We start from the raw sequence: 26,191 nt of genomic DNA, 5'->3' as shown, positions 1-26,191 counted from the left end.
AGCACGTCAAGCATCCTTCCTCCCAAAGGAAGTTTCTACGTGAGAATTGCCAGAACAATCTGAGACACCAAAAATATTTTCCATCCTGGCTCCGCCCACAAGATAAAACTGTCCTATGAGGTTTAATCCAGACTAGATCTTTTCAATAAAAGAGCAGAGCACGTCATCGCAGAGTGGCTGTAGTGCTTCGTAGGATGTACTTTAATTGTGCGTCATTGTTATTTGGTAGGCTACTTAAAAGGGCAATCTGCGGTTCAAACAACAACAAATCGGTTAAAAGGTCCAAGGCAGTCATTGTCTCAATATCAAATTATTTCCGAGTAACGATTAAGTACCTTACTGGGATTGTTTTGGTCAAAAATAAACAAAAATAGCTTCTTTAGCAAAAGAGCAATTTCTCAAGCAAGAATTTTGCTAGGACTGTCTGGGAGTGGTCTGAGGGGTGGAGGGGAAAACTGAAAACTATCTGTTATTGGCAGAGAGATTATTGGTCTATTAAGTCGTTTACATCATGGTGATGTCACCAGTCAGTCCAGAACTCCAACCCAACCAAAACAAGCTGAAATTTCAGGCCATCTTTAAAAAAAAAAAGATTTTACACTAAAAAGGATATTATCGTATTTTTTTTCACAATTTCACAGTATTATTCCAACCTCAGTCTGGAAGTATACATAAAACACAGGAAAATCACATTTGGAATTGAATATCCATTGTTTGTCACACAGATTCCTGGATGGTAAGTGGTGAAAGAAAGAACTGTAATCCAGGTGAGGTGTAACAGATTCCTGGATGGTGGTATAAGAAAGAACTGTAATCCAGGTGAGGTGTAACAGATTCCTGGATGGTAAAAATGGTCACCTTTAAAAAGGTACAAAAATGATGAAGTAGCAGGTAACTTAAATCCAAATGAAAACGGTACTAAACTGTAGCTCTACTTGGCGTCTTCCAGTTCCTATCAGGCTTCACTCACCTGAGTAGTGATAGTAGTAGTAGTAGTAGTACTACTGATGCCATCTTACCCACAACCTATTTAGTGCCTTACCTTATTGCCTTACCTTATTGCCTTACCTTAGTGCCTTACCTTATTCTCTTACCTTAGTGCCTTACCTTAGTGCCTTACCTTAGTGCCTTACCTTAGTGCCTTACCTTAGTGCCTTACCTTAGTGTCTTACCTTAGTGCCTTACCTTAGTGCCTTACCTTATTGCCTTACCTTATTGCCTTACCTTAGTGCCTTACCTTATTGCCTTACCTTATTGCCTTACCTTAGTGCCTTACCTTAGTGCCTTACCTTAGTGCCCAACCTCCCTAATCTTACCTTATTTGCACACACTGTATCTAGACTTTTCTATTGTGTTATTGACTGTACATTTTGTTAATTCCATGTGTAACTCTGTGTTGTTGTTTGTGTTGCACTGCTTTGCTTTTATCTTGGCCAGGACGCAGTTGAGGGAGAGGTTGATGTCCTGGCACCACACTGCCAGGTCTCTGACTTCCTCCCTATAGGCTGTCTCATCGTTGTCGGTGATCAGGCCTACCACTGTTGTGTCATCAGCAAACTTAATGATGGTGTTGGAGTCGTGTTTGGCCACGCAGTTGTGGGTGAACAGGGAGTACAGGAGGGGACTAAGTACACAACCCTGAGGGGCCCCAGAGTTAAGGATCAGCATGGCAGACGTGTTGTTGCCTGCCCTTATCACCTGTGGGCGGCCCGTCAGGAAGTCAAGGATCCAGTTGCAGAGGGAGGTATTTAATCCCAGGGTCCTTAGCTTAGTGATGAGCTTTGTGGGCACTACAGTGTTGAATGCTGAGCTATAGTCAATGAACAGCATTCTCACATATTTTGTCCAGGTGGGAAAGGGCAGTGTGGAGGGCGATTGAGATTGCATTATCTATGGATCTGTTTGGGCGATATGCGAATTGGAGTGGGTCTAGGGTATCTGGGAGGATGCTGTTGATGTGAGCCATGGCCAGCCTTTCAAAGCACTTCATGGTTACCAACGTGAGTGCTACGGGTGGTAATCATTTAGGAAGGTTACCTTCGCTTCCTTGGGCACAGGGACTATGGTGGTCTGCTTGAAACATGTAGGTATTACAGACTCGGGTCAGGAAGAGGTTGAACATGTCAGTGAAGACACTTGCAAGTTGGTCCGCATATGCTTTGAGTACACGTCCTTGTAATTCGTCTGGCCCCGTGGCTTTGTGAATGTTGACCTGTTTACAGGTCTTGCTCACATCGGCTACCGAGAGGGTTATCACTCAGTCATCCAGAACAGCTGGTGCTCTCGTGCATGCTTCAGTGTTGCTTGCCTCGAAGCGAGCATAAAAAGGCATTTAGCCTGTCTGGTAAGCTCGCGTCACTGGGCAGCTCGCGTCTGGGTTTCCCAGTCAACAACTGTTGTCATAACAACGTCGTCACATTTTCATACATGTTTAGCTTGATAACTTCTACACAAATTAACTAAATACAGTGACTAAATGAATCAAAGCCAAATACATTTTAAATATGTTCTGTTTTTATTTTTTGTTGCTTGGAGACGTAAAGGTCCGGCTAACAAAATAGGCCTGTTTTTTGAGTAAGCTTTCATACAATTTGATTTCATGTGGCCATAAACCAAAGAAACCCATTGCAATTTTTTTAAAAGTCAGAACACACTCAATCCCAAAGATCAGAGACTATTTAAGGTGTGATAATAGTACATCTTAAATACAAGCAAGTGAGATCTGTCTCGCTGATCATAGTCAGGGAAGAACAAAAAAAAAATGCAGATAGTTGCATGTCCCCTCATATAGAGGAAGGTGATAATAGTACTTAATTAATGCAACAGTTACAGACGACAATGGCAACAATGTGTTAGGGTGCAGACAGGTAATAGGCGTAGTAGTTTATGAAATGCAGTTCATCACAGAACAGAGCATCAATCTGGAGAAGTTACAACAGCTCACCCCACATTCTGCCACCCACAACAGTGTCTCTCTTCTCTCGTGTGATTTTCAGGTCTTTCTGACCAGGAAAATGTCTTTCCACACTGAGAACACTGGAAAGGATTCTATCCCGTGTGTGTTCCTTCATGCCTTTTCAGGCTCGCTAACTGGGTAAAACTCTTTCCACATTGGGAGCATTGGAAAGGCTTCTCTCCTGTGTGTGACATTTCATGCGTTTTCAGGTTCCCAGAGGTTCTAAAACCCTTTTCACACTTGGAGCAGTGGAAAGGCTTCTCTCCTGTGTGTGTCATCTCATGGGTTTTCAAGTTCCCTAACTGGGTAAAACTTTTTACACAGTGGGAGCAGTGAAAAGGCTTCTCTCCTGTGTGTGTCATCTCATGCATTTTCAGGTTCCCTAAATGGGTAAAACTCTTTCCACACAGAGAGCATTGGAATGGTTGTTCTCCTGTGTGTATTTTCTCATGATCCTTAAGATGCCCTGAGTGTCTAAAATCCTTTCCACACTGGGAGCATTGATACGGCTTCTCTCCAGTGTGTGTTCTTTCATGCACTTTTAGATGCCCTGAGTATCTGAAACCCTTTCCACACTGGGAACAGTGATGAGGCTTCTCCCCTGTATGTTTTCTTTCATGATATTTCAGCTGCCCTATCTGGCTAAAAGTCTTTCCACACTCAGAGCATTGGAATGGCTTCTCTCCTGTGTGTATCCTCTTATGCTCTTTCAGATGCGATGACTGGATACAACTCTTTCCACACTGAGAACATTGGAAAGGCTTCTCTCCTGTGTGTTTTCTCTTATGCTCTTTCAGGTGCAATGACTGGATAAATCTCTTTCCACAGTGAGAGCATTGATATGGCTTCTCTCCAGTGTGTGTTCTTTCATGCACTTTTAGATGCCCTGAGTGTCCAAAACCCTTTCCACACTGGGAGCATTGATACGGCTTCTCTCCAGTGTGTGTTCTTTCATGCACTTTAAGATGCCATGAGTGTCCAAAACCCTTTCCACACTGGGAGCATTGATATGGCTTCTCTCCCGTGTGTGTTCTTTCATGCACTTTTAGATGCCCTGAGTGTCTAAAACTCTTTCCACAATGGGAGCAGTGATAAGGCTTCTCGCCTGTGTGTGTCATCTCATGTGTTTTCAAATTCCCTAACTGGGTAAACCTTTTTCCACACTGGGAGCAGTAGAAAGGCTTCTCTCCCGTGTGCGTCATCTCATGCGTTTTCAGGTTCCCTACATTTGTAAAACTCTTTCCACACTGGGAACATTGGAATGGCTGTTCTCCTGTGTGTATTCTCTCATGTTCTTTCAAATGCGATGACTGAATAAATCTCTTTCCACACTGGGAACAGTGGTATGGTCTTGCTGGTTTGGTCATCTCTGGGTCTGGACTCTTCCCACGGTCAGGGTGAGAGTCTGGTCTCTTTCCTGCTAAAAAGACAAACAGAGTATTTGCTTAAACAGAAAGATCTGAATGAAACTTCTACATGATAAAACGCTTTCTACAAGGTTTAATCTAGACAAGATCCCTCAATAAAACTTTGTAACAATCTGCCACCCTCGTGAGCGGAGGGCAGACCTAAATACTTAGGCCTTAACAGTTCCTTGTTTCATCCTTCCCTGGGTTAAAACATTAAATCAATGCTGCCTTGAGGGGGGTTGAATAGACGTTACATTTGAGTCACTTCAGGACACCCATGGGTTGATGTACCAATCACTAAGACCTGCTTTATGGTGACCTCCGACCTTAGAGAGGGTACCTAGGAGGTCAAAATCCAATAGGGGATTATCATCAGAATAGGGTTCTTAACAACCCAATCAGAAAACTCTGTTCTGCCACCTCTGGTCTCTTGGCCCTCCCACCCCTAATGGAGGTCAGCTCCCGATCAGCCCAGTCAAAGCTCTTCTCTGTCCTGGCACCCCATTGGTGGAGCAAGCTTCCCCTGATGTCAGAACAGCAGAGTCCCTCCCCATCTTCTGAAAACATCTGAAACCCTACCTCTTTAAAGAGTATCTTAAATAAACCCCATGTCCCCTCCTTCGCTTACACTGATTTTGCTGATAACTACGTTGTTGAGGGAAAATGTATTTGTTATGATTGTGATATCTTGTTGTCTCACCTAGCTATCTTAATAATATGAATGCAGTATTGTAAGTCTCTCTGGATCAGAGCGTCTGCTAAATGACTCAGTACTGTAAGTCTCTGGATCAGAGAGTCTGCTAAATGGCTGAAATGTAAATATTGACCAGCAGAGTGCTTCATCACAGAGTGGCGGTAGTGTTAAAGTGATAACGTCTGAGAAGACAGTGTTTGAAAGTTATATTGACACAGTTGTTGTCTCTGTCTATATACCGTGCCAATATATCCTCCAAACGCCATCTTCGTGGGCATTATCACTTTTATACAACGGGATATCGACATATCGAAATAATGATTGACATATTTTCATTAAAATATTTATTTTAATGAATGTATTCATTCTGTTTAATCCTTCCATGAGATATAATCCCGACACAAATCTATGGCTGCTAGACAAGCCGAATGGTCATTCATTCTATCGGTTAAATTGCCGGGAGACGCGACCCACTTCTTTTAGTTGTCTATCTATGGATGCAACGCGGTCGTTCATTTGCCGGCTGGCAACGTTCTTTTTTATTTATTTTACCTTTATTTAACTAGGCAAGTCAGTTAAGAACAAATTCTTATTTTCAATGACGGCCTAGGAACAGTGGGTTAACTGCCTGTTCAGGGGCAGAACGACAGATTTGTACCTTGTCAGCTCGGGGTTTGAACTTGCAACCTTCCGGTTACTAGTCCGGTTACTAGTCCAACACTCTAACCACTAGGCTACCAAGTTCTTATCCCTTGCTTGCGAGCTAGCCAACTATGGCTAACACGGTCACGTCAAACAGAATGACAACAAAGTAGCTGCGTTTGTTTAAGATGTTTTCTTGTGACATTTACTTGTGATACATCCATAACAATAAGCTAATGATGCGTGATTTTGCCTGGCATAGAACATGTGCTCTCTCGTCAGGACACTGTTCGGAGGAGCTAGCCAACACAGCCAACACGGCCAACACAGCCAACACGGCCAACACAGCCAACACGGCCAACACGGCCAACACGGATAACATGGGTAACACAATCCCTTCAAACTGAAGCTGGAAAGCCTGTTGAACACATTGGAAAGGATCTTCGACGATCACATTAAACATTTTAGAAAAAAGTCTCAGCGCTGTTTTCCTCATAAGGTGAGGTATTGAAAGGTACTGAAAACATGGGATTCAATCATTTATCTTTCTCCGAACAATTGTATTAGACCTATAATTTCCCATTTTTTTTTAGCACACAATATAGCTCAATATCTGTATTTATTTTACAATCTTTTTTTACTCATCTTTATCAAGAGTCAATCATTTCGGACCCCATTGTATATCTGAACATATAAACAGCAGATTCCTAGTGAGCGCACCGACAAACCTTTTCAAAAACTGATTAAGGGGAAAATCACGTTTCATTGGATTGAAAAACATTTGCGATATCAACTCTTCTCTGACCACAATCTTATTTGGTAGTCAGGAGGACCATATTAACAAATATGTACAATGAGGTTTGATAGAATGGCCCACCTGGGGGGATTTTAGGAGTGAGAATATATGAGGTCTGATGGAATGATCCACCTGGGGGGGATTTTAGGAGTGAGAATATATGAGGTCTGATGGAACGATCCACCTGGGGGGATTTTAGGAGTGAGAATATATGAGGTCTGATGGAATGATCCACCTGGGGGGATTTTAGGAGTGAGAATATATGAGGTCTGATGGAATGATCCACCTGGGGGGATTTTAGGAGTGAGAATATATGCCAATTTTGCATGCGAATTCATCAATGAACTTGTGGGATTTTTTTATTTTACCTTTATTTAACTAGGCAAATCAGTTAAATAACAAATTCTTATTTTCAATGACGGCCTAGGTTAGCAGGGGCAGAACGACAGCTCGGGGATTTGAACTTGCAACCTTCCGGTTACGAGTCCAACGTTCTAACCACTAGGCCACCCTTCCTGGGCTGTATGGTGAGTGGCTGAATCCGAATAGTCAAAAAGATGCAGCATTTCTCCTTACTTAACCTGTAGATTATGGTTCTAATAATCTAGCCACTAAGGAACCTTCCTTTGGGGTACTCTGATCCAGCCAAAGTGTCTGTCTGTCACACAGAGTGTGTTTGTTAATGCTTAAATAAACGTTTTTTTTTTTGTTGTTGCTTCGTGACCCACAAATTGAGGTATTGCACATTTCTCCTTTAATATGGATGTGACCATTTGAAAGCACAATCTCTGGGACACCAATCACACTGTTTAATTAAACGCCGAACACTGTTCTCTCGTACTGAACGCACCCCCGAATAACATATTCAAGTGTAAAACGTCAGTAGAACGCCTCTTATTAAAAATCATACATTAGTTGAACAATGGCAAAGTTTGTGCTCCTGTTTTTGAGATAGTACTCACTAGTGTTAATCAGATCTCCAGTCTCCTCTTCGTCTTTCATTCCAAAAGGTCCTTTCTCTTCTTTCCCTATAAAATACTCTTCTTCTTCTTTCAATGTGACAGCATCCTCTTCCTCTCTAAAAGGTTCTTCTTTCACTATAACAGCCTCCTCTTCTTCTTTCACTTTAACAGCCTCCTCTTCCTCCTTTTTCATTCTGAAAGCTTCTACCTCCTCCTCTTCCACTGTGACAGCCTCTATCCCATCTTCGTGTTTCACTCCTAAAGGCTCTTTCTCGTATTTCACGGTAACATCCTCCTCTTCTTTCAATGTGATAGCCTCCTCTTCCTCCTTTTTCATTCTGAAAGCTTCTACCTCCTCTCCTTCCACTGTGACAGCCTCTATCCCCTCTTCCTCTTTCACTCCAAAAGGCTCTTTCTCGTCTTTCACTTCCTCGTCTTCTTTCACGACAATGTACAGATCTTCTTTCTCCGTCCATCCGACCTCTTCTTCTTTAGCAGGGAGGGAGTAGCTTAGTGAGCTCATGGTCGAGCGAGGATAGCGGACTCAACTTCACTCCTATATCGGGGATGAAAGCTAGCTAGAATTAGCGACGTGCCTAGTACTGGGCTAAGCATCAATCTTAACGAATTAGTAAATCTAACAAGCTATTTTACAATTTAACTAGGAGATATGCAAAGAAAAATGCGTTAAAAACACAGATTAATATACAGAAATACGGACAAAGAAGCTTGAATTTTGTCGGTTTTATGTTGACGAGTAAGATACGGAACTGGCTGCATAAGTAGCCGAGTTGTTGTTGCAGAAGCGTTCCGTCCACTAGATTATACGTCACACAAGGAGCATCACCTGAAATACTTAAGTCGCCATCTGCTGACTGGAGTTGGCAAAGCAGTTATTCACTAAAAAAAGAAAACCCTAACAAATCATTTGAAAAATGAACAAATACGTTTTTCTCTTACCCCTTACAGCCAAGATTTTCCTCTACACAAGATAAGATCATGACTTTATCATGCCCACTGGGAAATTCTGTATGCGGCTCTATGTACATAATACACATAACAAGCATACAAATGACGTCAATACAACTGCAGACAATAAATATGATCATATAAACATAGTCACTTTAACCATATCTACCTCAGTCAGCCCGACTAACCTGTGCCTGTATGTAGCCTCGCTACTGTTTTATGACAAATAAACTTTGAACTTTCTTTCCAGTGTTGTTACGAACCCCTTTGGGGGGGGGTTACGAGACCCATAACCCGTAATTATTTTAAACTACGGGAAAGGGGATGTGATTGGGTAAGGGAAAAAGAGCAGGTGTGTCTTTTGATTGGTGACTGATGAGTGACACCTTTGACTAGGGCAGAAGGAAAGAAAACAAAATACACACACAGGAAGGATACTTGTATCCGTAACTATTGTAGACAGGCCTGCTGGACCCACTAGTGATTATCATTCAGCCTTATTGTACTGCTGGACCCACTAGTGATTATCATTCAGCCTTATTGTACCCCTGGACCCACTAGTGATTATCATTCAGCCTTATTGTACCCCTGGGCCCACTAGTGATTATCATTCAGCCTTATTGTACCCCTGGACCCACTAGTGATTATCATTCAGCCTTATTGTACCCCTGGACCCACTAGTGATTATCATTCAGCCTTATTGTACCCCTGGACCCACTAGTGATTATCATTCAGCCTTATTGACACTGGACCCACTAGTGATTATCATTCAGCCTTATTGACACTGGACCCACTAGTGATTACCATTCAGCCTTATTGACACTGGACCCACTAGTGATTATCATTCAGCCTTATTGTGCTGCTGAACTCACTAGTGATTATCATTCAGCCTTATTGTACCTCTGGACCCACTGGTGATTATCATTCAGCCTTATTGTACCTCTGGACCCACTAGTGATTATCATTCAGCCTTGTTGACACTGGACCCACTAGTGATTATCATTCAGCCTTATTGTGCTGCTGAACTCACTAGTGATTATCATTCAGCCTTGTTGACACTGGACCCACTAGTGATTATCATTCAGCCTTATTGTGCTGCTGAACCCACTAGTGATTATCATTCAGCCTTATTGACACTGGACCCACTAGTGAGTATCATTCAGCCTTATTGTGCTGCTGAACTCACTAGTGATTATCATTCAGCCTTATTGTGCTGCTGAACTCACTAGTGATTATCATTCAGCCTTATTGTGCTGCTGAACTCACTAGTGATTATCATTCAGCCTTATTGACACTGGGATAAGGGATTGTTTGGTTGTGTTCCTGTTATATCCTTGCCCAATTTTTCTAAAGTTATCTGCTAGGATTTCCCCTATCGGATAGGATTAAATGTTTTCAAAAACTGAAACATGAGATTCTGATCCTCTGTATAGGGATAAGGATTTGATAATCCAATCTCACCTTTAATCAGGATTAAATGTGTTTTTTTGCGTTTTACAAAGACACTTTATTAGGATCAGTCGGACGGTCAGATGGGTCCAGTCGGCCAGCCAACCAGATGGGTCCAGTCGGCCAGCCAACCAGATGGGTCCAGTCGGCCAGCCAACCAGATGGGTCCAGTCGGCCAGCCAACCAGATGGGTCCAGTCGGACAGCCAACCAGATGGGTCCAGTCAGGCGGTCAGATGGGTCCAGTCGGCCAGCCAACCAGATGGGTCCAGTCGGCCAGCCAACCAGATGGGTCCAGTCGGCCAGCCAACCAGATGGGTCCAGTCGGCCAGCCAACCAGATGGGTCCAGTCGGACGGTCAGATACCAATACATTTCTATGGAGCTAAGGTGAGGAGGTTTAGAAAACATTCTTAAATCTGAAAACCAAAGGATCATTGTGTTAATTTGACTCCAGTATGTGTAGATATATGGTCAGGTATGTTTAGATATATGGTCAGGTATGTTTAGATATATGGTCAGGTATGTTTAGATATATGGTCAGGTATGTTTAGATATAGATATATGGTCAGGTATGTGTAGATATATGGTCAGGTATGTGTAGATATATGGTCAGGTATGTTTAGATATATGGTCAGGTATGTGTAGATATAGATATATGGTCAGGTATGTGTAGATATATGGTCAGGTATGTGTAGATATATGGTCAGGTATGTGTAGATATATGGTCAGGTATGTTTAGATATATGGTCAGGTATGTGTAGATATATGGTCAGGTATGTTTAGATATATGGCCAGGTATGTGTAGATATATGGTCAGGTATGTTTAGATATATGGTCAGGTATGTGTAGATATATGGTCAGGTATGTTTAGATATATGGTCAGGTATGTGTAGATATAGATATATGGTCAGGTATGTGTAGATATATGGTCAGGTATGTGTAGATATATGGTCAGGTATGTTTAGATATAGATATATGGTCAGGTATGTGTAGATATATGGTCAGGTATGTGTAGATATATGGTCAGGTATGTTTAGATATATGGTCAGGTATGTGTAGATATATGGTCAGGTATGTGTAGATATATGGTCAGGTATGTGTAGATATATGGTCAGGTATGTTTAGATATATGGTCAGGTATGTGTAGATATATGGTCAGGTATGTTTAGATATATGGCCAGGTATGTGTAGATATATGGTCAGGTATGTTTAGATATATGGTCAGGTATGTGTAGATATATGGTCAGGTATGTTTAGATATATGGTCAGGTATGTGTAGATATAGATATATGGTCAGGTATGTGTAGATATATGGTCAGGTATGTGTAGATATATGGTCAGGTATGTTTAGATATATGGTCAGGTATGTTTAGATATATGGTCAGGTATGTGTAGATATATGGTCAGGTATGTTTAGATATATGGTCAGGTATGTTTAGATATAGATATATGGTCAGGTATGTTTAGATATATGGTCAGGTATGTATAGATATAGATATATGGTCAGGTATGTTTAGATATAGATATATGGTCAGGTATGTGTAGATATATGGTCAGGTATGTTTAGATATATGGTCCGGTATGTTTAGATATATGGTCAGGTATGTTTAGATATATGGTCAGGTATGTGTAGATATATGGTCAGGTATGTTTAGATATATGGTCAGGTATGTTTAGATATATGGTCAGGTATGTGTAGATATATGGTCAGGTATGTGTAGATATATGGTCAGGTATGTTTAGATATATGGTCAGGTATGTGTAGATATAGATATATGGTCAGGTATGTGTAGATATATGGTCAGGTATGTGTAGATATATGGTCAGGTATGTGTAGATATATGGTCAGGTATGTGTAGATATATGGTCAGGTATGTATAGATATAGATATATGGTCAGGTATGTGTAGATATATGGTCAGGTATGTTTAGATATATGGTCAGGTATGTTTAGATATATGGTCAGGTATGTTTAGATATATGGTCAGGTATGTGTAGATATATGGTCAGGTATGTGTAGATATATGGTCAGGTATGTTTAGATATATGGTCAGGTATGTGTAGATATATGTCAGGTATGTGTAGATATATGGTCAGGTATGTTTAGATATATGGTCAGGTATGTGTAGATATAGATATATGGTCAGGTATGTGTAGATATATGGTCAGGTATGTTTAGATATATGGTCAGGTATGTTTAGATATATGGTCAGGTATGTGTAGATATATGGTCAGGTATGTTTAGATATATGGTCAGGTATGTTTAGATATATGGTCAGGTATGTTTAGATATATGGTCAGGTATGTGTAGATATATGGTCAGGTATGTGTAGATATAGATATATGGTCAGGTATGTTTAGATATATGGTCAGGTATGTTTAGATATATGGTCAGGTATGTTTAGATATATGGTCAGGTATGTTTAGATATAGATATATGGTCAGGTATGTTTAGATATATGGTCAGGTATGTATAGATATAGATATATGGTCAGGTATGTTTAGATATAGATATATGGTCAGGTATGTGTAGATATATGGTCAGGTATGTTTAGATATATGGTCAGGTATGTGTAGATATATGGTCAGGTATGTTTAGATATATGGTCAGGTATGTGTAGATATATGGTCAGGTATGTTTAGATATAGATATATGGTCAGGTATGTTTAGATATATGGTCAGGTATGTATAGATATAGATATATGGTCAGGTATGTTTAGATATAGATATATGGTCAGGTATGTGTAGATATATGGTCAGGTATGTTTAGATATATGGTCAGGTATGTGTAGATATATGGTCAGGTATGTGTAGATATATGGTCAGGTATGTTTAGATATATGGTCAGGTATGTGTAGATATAGATATATGGTCAGGTATGTGTAGATATATGGTCAGGTATGTGTAGATATAGATATATGGTCAGGTATGTTTAGATATTTGGTCAGGTATGTGTAGATATATGGTCAGGTATGTTTAGATATAGATATATGGTCAGGTATGTGTAGATATATGGTCAGGTATGTTTAGATATATGGTCTGGTATGTGTAGATATAGATATATGGTCAGGTATGTGTAGATATATGGTCAGGTATGTGTAGATATATGGTCAGGTATGTATAGATATAGATATATGGTCAGGTATTTATAGATATAGATATATGGTCAGGTATGTGTAGATATATGGTCAGGTATGTTTAGATATATGGTCAGGTATGTTTAGATATATGGTCAGGTATGTGTAGATATATGTCAGGTATGTGTAGATATATGGTCAGGTATGTTTAGATATATGGTCAGGTATGTTTAGATATATGGTCAGGTATGTGTAGATATATGGTCAGGTATGTGTAGATATAGATATATGGTCAGGTATGTTTAGATATATGGTCAGGTATGTTTAGATATATGGTCAGGTATGTTTAGATATATGGTCAGGTATGTGTAGATATAGATATATGGTCAGGTATGTGTAGATATATGGTCAGGTATGTGTAGATATATGGTCAGGTATGTGTAGATATATGGTCAGGTATGTGTAGATATATGGTCAGGTATGTGTAGATATATGGTCAGGTATGTGTAGATATATGGTCAGGTATGTTTAGATATATGGTCAGGTATGTTTAGATATAGATATATGGTCAGGTATGTTTAGATATATGGTTAGGTATGTATAGATATAGATATATGGTCAGGTATGTGTAGATATAGATATATGGTCAGGTATGTGTAGATATATGGTCAGGTATGTTTAGATATTTGGTCAGGTATGTGTAGATATATGGTCAGGTATGTGTAGATATATGGTCAGGTATGTTTAGATATATGGTCAGGTATGTGTAGATATATGGTCAGGTATGTGTAGATATATGGTCAGGTATGTTTAGATATATGGTCAGGTATGTGTAGATATATGGTCAGGTATGTGTAGATATAGATATATGGTCAGGTATGTGTAGATATATGGTCAGGTATGTGTAGATATATGGTCAGGTATGTGTAGATATTTGGTCAGGTATGTATAGATATAGATATATGGTCAGGTATGTATAGATATAGATATATGGTCAGGTATGTGTAGATATATGGTCAGGTATGTTTAGATATATGGTCAGGTATGTTTAGATATATGGTCAGGTATGTTTAGATATATGGTCAGGTATGTGTAGATATATGGTCAGGTATGTTTAGATATATGGTCAGGTATGTTTAGATATATGGTCAGGTATGTGTAGATATATGGTCAGGTATGTTTAGATATATGGTCAGGTATGTTTAGATATATGGTCAGGTATGTTTAGATATATGGTCAGGTATGTTTAGATATATGGTCAGGTATGTGTAGATATATGGTCAGGTATGTTTAGATATATGGTCAGGTATGTTTAGATATATGGTCAGGTATGTTTAGATATATGGTCAGGTATGTGTAGATATAGATATATGGTCAGGTATGTGTAGATATATGGTCAGGTATGTGTAGATATATGGTCAAGTATGTGTAGATATATGGTCAGGTATGTGTAGATATATGGTCAGGTATGTGTAGATATATGGTCAGGTATGTGTAGATATATGGTCAGGTATGTTTAGATATATGGTCAGGTATGTTTAGATATAGATATATGGTCAGGTATGTTTAGATATATGGTCAGGTATGTATAGATATAGATATATGGTCAGGTATGTGTAGATATAGATATATGGTCAGGTATGTGTAGATATATGGTCAGGTATGTTTAGATATTTGGTCAGGTATGTGTAGATATATGGTCAGGTATGTGTAGATATATGGTCAGGTATGTTTAGATATATGGTCAGGTATGTGTAGATATATGGTCAGGTATGTGTAGATATATGGTCAGGTATGTTTAGATATATGGTCAGGTATGTGTAGATATAGATATATGGTCAGGTATGTGTAGATATATGGTCAGGTATGTGTAGATATATGGTCAGGTATGTGTAGATATTTGGTCAGGTATGTATAGATATAGATATATGGTCAGGTATGTATAGATATAGATATATGGTCAGGTATGTGTAGATATATGGTCAGGTATGTTTAGATATATGGTCAGGTATGTTTAGATATATGGTCAGGTATGTTTAGATATATGGTCAGGTATGTGTAGATATATGGTCAGGTATGTTTAGATATATGGTCAGGTATGTGTAGATATATGTCAGGTATGTGTAGATATATGGTCAGGTATGTTTAGATATATGGTCAGGTATGTTTAGATATATGGTCAGGTATGTGTAGATATATGGTCAGGTATGTTTAGATATATGGTCAGGTATGTTTAGATATATGGTCAGGTATGTTTAGATATATGGTCAGGTATGTTTAGATATATGGTCAGGTATGTGTAGATATATGGTCAGGTATGTTTAGATATATGGTCAGGTATGTTTAGATATATGGTCAGGTATGTTTAGATATATGGTCAGGTATGTGTAGATATATGTCAGGTATGTGTAGATATATGGTCAGGTATGTTTAGATATATGGTCAGGTATGTGTAGATATAGATATATGGTCAGGTATGTGTAGATATATGGTCAGGTATGTTTAGATATATGGTCAGGTATGTTTAGATATATGGTCAGGTATGTGTAGATATAGATATATGGTCAGGTATGTTTAGATATATGGTCAGGTATGTTTAGATATATGGTCAGGTATGTTTAGATATATGGTCAGGTATGTGTAGATATAGATATATGGTCAGGTATGTGTAGATATATGGTCAGGTATGTGTAGATATATGGTCAGGTATGTGTAGATATATGGTCAGGTATGTGTAGATATATGGTCAGGTATGTGTAGATATATGGTCAGGTATGTGTAGATATATGGTCAGGTATGTTTAGATATATGGTCAGGTATGTTTAGATATAGATGTATGGTCAGGTATGTTTAGATATATGGTCAGGTATGTATAGATATAGATATATGGTCAGGTATGTGTAGATATATGGTCAGGTATGTTTAGATATATGGTCAGGTATGTTTAGATATATGGTCAGGTATGTTTAGATATATGGTCAGGTATGTGTAGATATATGGTCAGGTATGTTTAGATATATGGTCAGGTATGTGTAGATATATGTCAGGTATGTGTAGATATATGGTCAGGTATGTTTAGATATATGGTCAGGTATGTTTAGATATATGGTCAGGTATGTGTAGATATATGGTCAGGTATGTTTAGATATATGGTCAGGTATGTTTAGATATATGGTCAGGTATGTTTAGATATATGGTCAGGTATGTTTAGATAAATGGTCAGGTATGTGTAGATATATGGTCAGGTATGTTTAGATATATGGTCAGGTATGTTTAGATATATGGTCAGGTATGTTTAGATATATGGTCAGGTATGTGTAGATATATGTCAGGTATGTGTAGATATATGGTCAGGTATGTTTAGATATATGGTCAGGTATGTGTAGATATAGATATATGGTCAGGTATGTGTAGATATATGGTCAGGTATGTTTAGATATATGGTCAGGTATGTTTAGATATATGGTCAGGTATGTGTAGATATAGATATATGGTCAGGTATGTTTAGATATATGGTCAGGTATGTTTAGATATATGGTCAGGTATGTTTAGATATATGGTCAGGTATGTGTAGATATAGATATATGGTCAGGTATGTGTAGATATATGGTCAGGTATGTGTAGATATATGGTCAGGTATGTGTAGATATATGGTCAGGTATGTGTAGATATATGGTCAGGTATGTGTAGATATATGGTCAGGTATGTTTAGATATATGGTCAGGTATGTTTAGATATAGATATATGGTCAGGTATGTTTAGATATATGGTCAGGTATGTATAGATATAGATATATGGTCAGGTATGTGTAGATATAGATATATGGTCAGGTATGTGTAGATATATGGTCAGGTATGTTTAGATATTTGGTCAGGTATGTGTAGATATATGGTCAGGTATCTGTAGATATATGGTCAGGTATGTTTAGATATATGGTCAGGTATGTGTAGATATATGGTCAGGTATGTGTAGATATAATGTCAGGTATGTTTAGATATATGGTCAGGTATGTGTAGATATAGATATATGGTCAGGTATGTGTAGATATATGGTCAGGTATGTGTAGATATATGGTCAGGTATGTGTAGATATATGGTCAGGTATGTATAGATATAGATATATGGTCAGGTATGTATAGATATAGATATATGGTCAGGTATGTGTAGATATATGGTCAGGTATGTTTAGATATATGGTCAGGTATGTTTAGATATATGGTCAGGTATGTTTAGATATATGGTCAGGTATGTGTAGATATATGGTCAGGTATGTGTAGATATATGGTCAGGTATGTTTAGATATATGGTCAGGTATGTTTAGATATATGGTCAGGTATGTTTAGATATATGGTCAGGTATGTGTAGATATAGATATATGGTCAGGTATGTGTAGATATATGGTCAGGTATGTTTAGATATATGGTCAGGTATGTTTAGATATATGGTCAGGTATGTGTAGATATATGGTCAGGTATGTTTAGATATATGGTCAGGTATGTTTAGATATATGGTCAGGTATGTGTAGATATATGGTCAGGTATGTTTAGATATATGGTCAGGTATGTGTAGATATAGATATATGGTCAGGTATGTGTAGATATATGGTCAGGTATGTTTAGATATATGGTCAGGTATGTTTAGATATATGGTCAGGTATGTGTAGATATAGATATATGGTCAGGTATGTGTAGATATATGGTCAGGTATGTGTAGATATATGGTCAGGTATGTGTAGATATATGGTCAGGTATGTGTAGATATATGGTCAGGTATGTGTAGATGTATGGTCAGGTATGTGTAGATATATGGTCAGGTATGTTTAGATATATGGTCAGGTATGTTTAGATATAGATATATGGTCAGGTATGTGTAGATATATGGTCAGGTATGTATAGATATATGGTCAGGTATGTGTAGATATATATATATGGTCAGGTATGTTTAGATATATGGTCAGGTATGTTTAGATATATGGTCAGGTATGTTTAGATATATGGTCAGGTATGTGTAGATATAGATATATGGTCAGGTATGTGTAGATATATGGTCAGGTATGTGTAGATATATGGTCAGGTATGTGTAGATATATGGTCAGGTATGTTTAGATATATGGTCAGGTATGTTTAGATATAGATATATGGTCAGGTATGTGTAGATATATGTCAGGTATGTGTAGATATATGTCAGGTATGTGTAGATATATGGTCAGGTATGTTTAGATATATGGTCAGGTATGTGTAGATATAGATATATGGTCAGGTATGTGTAGATATATGGTCAGGTATGTGTAGATATATGGTCAGGTATGTTTAGATATATGGTCAGGTATGTTTAGATATATGGTCAGGTATGTGTAGATATATGGCCAGGTATGTGTAGATATATGGTCAGGTATGTTTAGATATATGGTCAGGTATGTGTAGATATAGATATATGGTCAGGTATGTGTAGATATATGGTCAGGTATGTTTAGATATATGGTCAGGTATGTGTAGATATAGATATATGGTCAGGTATGTGTAGATATATGGTCAGGTATGTTTAGATATATGGTCAGGTATGTTTAGATATATGGTCAGGTATGTGTAGATATATGGTCAGGTATGTTTAGATATATGGTCAGGTATGTTTAGATATATGGTCAGGTATGTGTAGATATAGATATATGGTCAGGTATGTGTAGATATATGGTCAGGTATATGTAGATATATGGTCAGGTATGTGTAGATATATGGTCAGGTATGTGTAGATATATGGTCAGGTATGTGTAGATATATGGTCAGGTATGTGTAGATATATGGTCAGGTATGTTTAGATATATGGTCAGGTATGTTTAGATATAGATATATGGTCAGGTATGTGTAGATATATGGTCAGGTATGTATAGATATAGATATATGGTCAGGTATGTGTAGATATATGTCAGGTATGTGTAGATATATGTCAGGTATGTGTAGATATATGGTCAGGTATGTTTAGATATATGGTCAGGTATGTGTAGATATAGATATATGGTCAGGTATGTGTAGATATATGGTCAGGTATGTGTAGATATATGGTCAGGTATGTTTAGATATATGGTCAGGTATGTTTAGATATATGGTCAGGTATGTGTAGATATATGGCCAGGTATGTGTAGATATATGGTCAGGTATGTTTAGATATATGGTCAGGTATGTGTAGATATAGATATATGGTCAGGTATGTGTAGATATATGGTCAGGTATGTTTAGATATTTGGTATTTGTTATATTGAGACGTGTCAGATAAATGCATATACTGATTATAAATCATATGTAGGCTCTATTATTTATAATCAATCTTCATTCATGCACGCCGAGTGAACAAAACATTAAGAACACCTTCCTAATATTGAGTTGCATCCCACTTTGCCCTCAGAACAGACTCAATTCATGTTGACTCCAATCCGTCCAACAGTTGTGTCAAGTTGGCTGGATGTCCTTTGGGTGGTGGACCATTCTTGATACACACAGGAAACTGTTGAGCGTGAAAGAACACAGCAGCATTGCAGTTCTTGACACACTCAAACCAGTGCGTCTGGCACCTACTACCATACCCTGTTCATAGGCACTTAATTATTTTGTCCTGACCATTCACCCTCTGAATGGCAAACATCCACAATCCATGTCTCATTTGTCTCAAGGCATAAAACTCCTTGTTTTACCAGTTTCCTTGACCTACACTGATTGAAGTGGATTTGGTGATATCAGCTGGATAGTCTATGTTATGGAAAAACCGTGTTTTGTACACTCAGAGTAGTTGACTCATCTGTTTCCAGTGTAGAAGTAGTAACACAACCTGTCCAGTAGATGGAGAAGTGGAGGCCAAAGCTCTGAAAATACAGAATCTGTGATCTTGATATTGTGGTATCAGAATCAGAATCATCCTATCAGATTATTTTCTGAAAACAACCAGTAGAGCCTCTGCTGTCCTTTCTTGTATATGTGCTCTGTGTATTTCTTCCCACTGTAGCTTGTGGTCAAGTTCAACACCCAGGTATTAATACTCCTCTACTACCTCTATTTCCCTGAACAACACCCAGGTATTAATACTCCTCTACTACCTCTATGTCCCTGAACAACACCCAGGTATTAATACTCCTCTACTACCTCTATGTCCCTGAACAACACCCAGGCATTAATTCTCCTCTACTACCTCTATGTCTTGTCCCTGAACAACACCCAGGTATTAATACTCCTCTACTACCTCTATGTCCCTGAACAACACACAGGTATTAATACTCCTCTACTACCTCTATGTCCCTGAACAACACCCAGGTATTAATACTCCTCTACTACCTCTATGTCTTGTCCCTGAACAACACCCAGGTATTAATACTCCTCTACTACCTCTATGTCCCTGAACAACACCCAGGTATTAATACTCCTCTACTACCTCTATGTCCCTGAACAACACCCAGGCATTAATACTCCTCTACTACCTCTATGTTCCTGAACAACATCCAGGTATTAATACTTCTCTACTACCTCTATGTTCCTGAACAACACCCAGGTATTAATACTCCTCTACTACCTCTATGTCCCTGAACAACACCCAGGCATTAATACTCCTCTACTACCTCTATGTCTTGTCCCTGAACAACACCCAGGTATTAATACTCCACCACTACCTGTATGTCTTGTCTAGATGTGAACAGACTATTCCCTTTAAAGGCTCTGTAGGATACAGATGTTAACAATGGAACAAATGCATCACTTGATTATCTGTAGTGCTGGAGGAAAGACACGCAGATGAAACACACACAGAGAAAACACACAGAGACAGAGTTTGAGAGTGTGTTCATTCAGACTGACGTACTCTACATTTTAAACAGACATACTAAATATTAAATTCATGGTTTTAAAATAATGTAGTTAATGTGGCATAAAAAAACACACACATTTAAAAAAAAATAGAAGTCAAATGTCGGAGCAGTGTGTGTGCTGAACTTTAGGTCAATGTGATTTGAAATCTCTTTCCACCCTGGGAGCAGTGGTAAGGCTTCTTGTCTGCGTGTTCCCACATGGTCTTTCCCTAACTGGGTAAATATCTTTCCACACTGGGAGCATTGAGAACATTTTATCAGGTTTGGATTCTTTCATGTTCTCTCAGTCGCCTTAACCAGGTAAATATCTTTCCACACAAAGAGCATTGATGAGGCTTCTCTCCAGAATTTAGTTTCTTATGTATTTTCATGCTCCCAACCAGGATAAATCTCTTTCCACATTGAAAGCATTGCTAAGGCTTCTCTCCTGTGTGTGTCCTCTCATGTCTTTTCAGATTCCCTAACTCTGAAAAACTCTTTCTGCACAGAGAGCAGTGGAAAGGCCTCTCTCCTGTGTGTGTCCTCTCATGTCTTTTCAGATGTCTTACCTGGGTAAAAACATTTTCACATTGGGAGCAGTGGTAGGGCTTCTCTTCGGTGTGCAGTCCCCTGTGTTTTTCCAGGCTACCTAACTCTGTAAAACTCTTTCCACAATGGAAGCATTGATGAGGCTTATCTCCTGTGTGTGTCCTCTCGTGTCTTTTCAGGTCACCTAACCAGGTAAAACTCTTTCCACATTGAGAACATTGGTAAATCTTCTCTCCGGTGTGTATTCTTTCATGCTCCTTTAGATTCCATAACCACCTAAAACTCTTTCCACACTGGGTGCAGTGGTAAGCCTTCTCCCCTGTGTGCATTCTCTTATGCGTTTTCAGGTTCCATAACCGGGTAAAATTCTTTCCACACAGGGAGCAGTAGAAAGGTTTCTCTCCTGTGTGAATTTTTTTATGCTCATTCAGGCTCCCTAAACGGGTAAAATTCTTCCCACACTGTGAGCAATGGAAAGGTTTCTCTCCTGTGTGTGTTCTCTCATGTTCTTTCTTGTGTTCTAAACGGGTGAAATTCTTTCCACATTGGGAGCATTGAAAAGGTTTCTCTTCTGTGTGTGTTCTCTCATGTTCTTTCTGGTGTTCTAATCGAGTAAAAGTCTTCCCACACTGGGAGCAGTGATGAGGTTTATCTCCTATGTGTGTTCTCTCATGTCTTTTCAGGTGCCCTAACCGTTTAAAACTCTGTTCACACAGGGAGCAATGGTAAGGCTTCTCCTCTGTGTGCAATTTATTGTGTTCTTTCAGGTTCACTAACTGGCTAAATCGCTTTCCACAGTGGGAGCAGTGATGAGGCTTCTCTCCTGTGTGTCTTTTTTCATGTCGTTTCAGGCTGTCTAACCGGGTGAAACTATTTCCACACAGCGAGCAGTGGAGTCGTCTGGCTGGTTTGGACGTCTCTGGCTCTGGTTCCTCTGAGTCGGGTCTCTCTCCTGCCAAAGACAGATTATTTAGTTTAACAGCGAGATCAGGGTCCTGTTCAATAGAAATGAAACAGAAGCAAGTGGTCTGAAATGGGGACGAAACAGGGAGGGTTTTTGTCTTCTGTTTGCAACACCTTTTGCTACAGTGTGGACTAATGAATATGACCCTGAATGAAACTTCCACACGATAAGAGGCAGATTCCACCCCAAGATAATATTTTTGTTATCTCAGATTCTCTTTCTGAGAAAATCAGGATGAAAGTGGCCATTTTAGGCCCTTTTCAGACCTCTACATGCCTCCTGTCAGACCCCATGACCTTTGACCCTTACATGATGTAGACATCATCTAGTCATTATACTGTCAGACTCCATGACCTCTGTACCCTACATGATACAGACATCATCTAGTCATTATACTGTCAGACCCCATGACCTCTGACCCCTACATGATACAGACATTATCTAGTCGTTATACTGTCAGACCCCATGACCTCTGACCCCTACATGATACAGACATCATCTAGTCATTATACTGTCAGACCCCATGACCCCTACATGATACAGACATCATCTAGTCATTATACTGTCAGACTCCATGACCTCTGAACCCTACATGATACAGACATCATCTAGTCGTTATTTAGTCGTAATTTTTTCCTAAAAAAACGTATTTGTGTGTTTTTGGAGACGTTGTCCATGTTAGTTCAGAACCCCCCTACTGCACAACAAGGAGGAGGAAATGAATAGATGGTAGAGGAGGGCATTTGAAATGATTTCCCTATAGGACTAATATCCATACTTTTTTCACATGGAGACTCTGACTTTAAAGCTGCAGTGTGAAGAAGCTAGCGAGGCTAAATGAGGCTATTTCTCTGCCTTACCTGTCCATGTCTACAACAACTCCATTCAGATTAAACAGCAGCCTACCGCTTGGTTGGTCATTGTAGCCGTCTCTTTGTCATTTAACCAACTTCATTCCGTAATTGTAATTCACATGGAGTCTCTGACTGTAGAGCTGCTTTGATTGGCTGACAAGAAGAAGCTACACGTATGAAAAGTGTGTCGGCTACCGGTATGTATATTTTACAGGGCGCACTCATGAAACTGTCGTGGTCTATCCTTGTATCCTTGCATGGAGAAATGTCACAGAGGGTGTAAGGTTATTTAATGTAAAGAATATTCAACTAACTGTGTCCATCCCTAATCAATGGTTGGGGTAATTTCTCAAGAACAAGTGAAATCGCAAAAACAAGTGTCTGGACCTTTCTATAACATTTACATCAAAAATATACATTTTGTTATATATAAAATAAAAAAAAGGCACATTTCTCCTTTAATATGGATGTGACCATTTGAAAGCACAATCACACTGTTTAATTCAACACCGAACACTGTTCTCTCGTACTGAACGCACCCCCCGAATAACATATTCAAGTGTAAAACGTCAGTAGAACGCCTCTTATTAAAATTCATACATTAGTTGAACAATGGCAAAGTTGGTGCTCCTGTTTTTGAGATAGTACTCACTAGTGTTTATCAGATCTCCAGTCTCCTCTTCGTCTTTCACTCTAAAAGGACCTTTCCTCTTCTTTCACTATGAAATCCTCATCTTCTCCTTTCAATGTGACAGACTCCTCTTCTTCTCTAAAAGGTTCTTCTTTCACTATAACAGCCTCCTCTTCCTCCCTTTTTTCATTCTGAATGATCCTTTCTCCTCCTCTACCACTGTGACAGCCTCTGTGATTCTGTGATATTGTGGCATCTGGATCAGAATGATCCTATCAGATTATTTTCTGGGGGGGGGGGGGGGGGGGGGGAAAAACAGTAGAACCTTTCTTATGGATCAGCTCTGTGTATCCCCCCCCCCCCCCCCACACTGTAGCTAGTAGTCAGGTGTTATTACTCCTCCACATACAGATGAAACACACACAGAGAGACAGAGTTTGAGAGAGTATTCATTCAAACTGATGGTTTATTCTACATTTAAAACAGACATACAAGATATTCAATTCATGTGTATAAAAAAAATGTTTATGTTTTATTACATTCTGTATAATTGAGTTAATGTGGCATATAACAAAAACCACATTTAATATATAGAATACAAATGTCAGAGCAGTGTGTGTGCTCTTGTGAACTTCAGGTCCATGTGATTTGATATCGCTCTACACCCTGGGAGCAGCGGTAAGGCTTTTTGTCTGTGTGTTCCCTCATGGTCTTTCCCTAACTGGGTAAATCTCTCTCCATCTGGGGTACAGTGGTAAGGCTTTCTTGTCTGCGTGTTCCCTCATGCCCGGGTGAATCTCTTTCCACAGTGGGAGCCTTGCTAAGGCTTCTCTCCTGTGTGTGTCCTCTTATGTCTTTTCAGATCACCTAACCAGGTAAAACTCTTTCCACATTGAGAACATTTGTATATCTTCTCTCCAGTGTGTATTCTTTCATGCTCCTTTAGGTTCCATAACCGGGCAAAATTCTTTCCACACTGGGAGCAGTGGAAAGGTTTCTCTCCTGTGTGAATTTTCTTATGCTCATTCAGGCTTGCTAACCAGGTAAAATTCTTTCCACACAGGGAACAGTGGAAAGGTTTCTCTCCTGTGTGAATTCTCTTATGCTCATTCAGGCTCCCTAACCGGGTAAAATTATTTCCGCACTGGGAGCAGTGGAAAGGTTTCTCTCCGGTGTGTGTTCTCTCGTGTTTTTTCTGGTGTTCTAATCGGGTAAAACTCTTCCCACAATGGGAGCAGTGATGAGGCTTATCTCCTATGTGTGTTCTCTCGTGTCTTTTCAGATTCATTAACTGGCTAAAACTCTTTCCACAGAGGGAGCAGTGGTGTGGTCTTGCTGGTTTGGACGTCTCTGGCTCTGGTTCCTCTGTGTCTGGCCTCTCTCCTGTCAAAAACAGATTATTTAGTATAACAAAGAGATCAGGGTCATGTTCAATAGAAATTAAACTGAAGCAAACGGACTGAAACTGGGAGGGACAAAATGGGGGAGGGTTGTTGTCTTCTGTTGCAAAACCTTCTGCAACTGTGTGGACTAACGAATATGACCCTGAATGAAACTTCCACACCAGCAAAATACATGATTTACCATTTTCATTTCTATTGGGCATTAAATAATAACCACCGTCTTTTTCTAGGCAATAGTATAGGATAAAACCATTTTACCTATATTATTTAATAAAATACAATTCTGATTTATTTTTTAAACATATACATTTGTCTAGGATGATGGGAGAGGTCCTCCATCTTCACCCTGGTGTGTTATCCCTCTTCACATGTGCATCCTTTAAGTGCGTTTCATTGGTCTGTAATCTGGTCAGTTGCATGTGCATCCTTTAAGTGCGTTTCATTGGTCTGTAATCTGGTCAGTTGCATGTGCATCCTTTAAGTGCGTTTCATTGGTCTGTAATCTGGTCTGTTGCTTGGACAGGTTCCGTTGACTTTAGGTTAATATATGATGTTCATTTTGTCAAGCTATTTACAAAAAGGTCCAGTTTCAGGCAAATTTACACTTATTTTTTTCCATGTCGTGGATGATATTGGTGTTGTTGGTCCAGTCCAGGAGGTATTGGAGGTGATGGATGTTGTTGGTCCAGTCCAGGAGGTATTGGAGGTGATGGATGTTGTTGTCCCAGTCCAGGAGGTATTGGAGGTGATGGATGTTGTTGGTCCAGTCCAGGAGGTATTGGATGTTGTTGGTGTTGTTGGTCCAGTCCAGGAGGTATTGGAGGTGATGGATGTTGTTGGTCCAGTCCAGGAGGTATTGGAGGTGATGGATGTTGTTGTCCCAGTCCAGGAGGTATTGGAGGTGATGGATGTTGTTGGTCCAGTCCAGGAGGTATTGGAGGTGATGGATGTTGTTGGTCCAGTCCAGGAGGTATTGGAGGTGATGGATGTTGTTGGTCCAGTCCAGGAGGT

General features: G+C 39.3%; 2 protein-coding genes across 3 annotated transcripts; both read right to left on the bottom strand.

Moving 5' to 3' along the window:
- Positions 1-2,574: 2,574 nt before the first annotated feature.
- LOC139402081 (zinc finger protein 431-like) lies at positions 2,575-8,082 on the bottom strand. 2 transcript variants are annotated; one of them, XM_071146182.1, is made up of 3 exons: positions 7,629-8,082; positions 7,460-7,565; positions 2,575-4,376 (listed from the first exon to the last, which is right to left on the bottom strand). In XM_071146182.1, the coding sequence occupies exons 1-3, from the start codon at positions 7,980-7,982 to the stop codon at positions 3,049-3,051; spliced, it is 1,788 nt and encodes a 595-aa protein (XP_071002283.1). In that variant the 5' UTR covers positions 7,983-8,082; the 3' UTR covers positions 2,575-3,048. The 2 variants fall into 2 exon arrangements, with proteins under 2 accessions (XP_071002283.1, XP_071002282.1); XM_071146181.1 differs by having other exon boundaries at positions 2,575-4,373; positions 7,460-8,082.
- Positions 8,083-24,299: 16,217 nt separating this feature from the next.
- On the bottom strand, positions 24,300-25,354 carry LOC139402079 (zinc finger protein 436-like). Its single transcript, XM_071146179.1, has 2 exons — positions 25,342-25,354; positions 24,300-25,160 (listed from the first exon to the last, which is right to left on the bottom strand). Exons 1-2 carry the CDS (start codon positions 25,352-25,354, stop codon positions 24,598-24,600), a joined length of 576 nt encoding a protein of 191 aa, XP_071002280.1. The 3' UTR covers positions 24,300-24,597.
- Positions 25,355-26,191: the final 837 nt, after the last annotated feature.

Source organism: Oncorhynchus clarkii, unplaced genomic scaffold, assembly GCF_045791955.1.
Source record: "Oncorhynchus clarkii lewisi isolate Uvic-CL-2024 unplaced genomic scaffold, UVic_Ocla_1.0 unplaced_contig_6259_pilon_pilon, whole genome shotgun sequence".
Taxonomy (NCBI): domain Eukaryota; kingdom Metazoa; phylum Chordata; class Actinopteri; order Salmoniformes; family Salmonidae; genus Oncorhynchus; species Oncorhynchus clarkii.
Note: the sequence above shows the minus strand (reverse complement) of the source record. Positions and strands in the feature narration are given on the sequence as shown.

What these genes read in the sequence shown, in the direction of transcription:
- LOC139402081 (XM_071146181.1), bottom strand. Translation starts at nt 7,982, where the DNA reads ATGAGCTCACTAAGCTACTCCCTCCCTGCTAAAGAAGAAGAGGTCGGA. An exon ending in TGGAGATCTGATTAACACTA is followed by an intron (nt 4,374 to 7,459) that starts GTGAGTACTATC and finishes TCTTTTTAGCAG; the next exon opens with GAAAGAGACCAGACTCTCAC.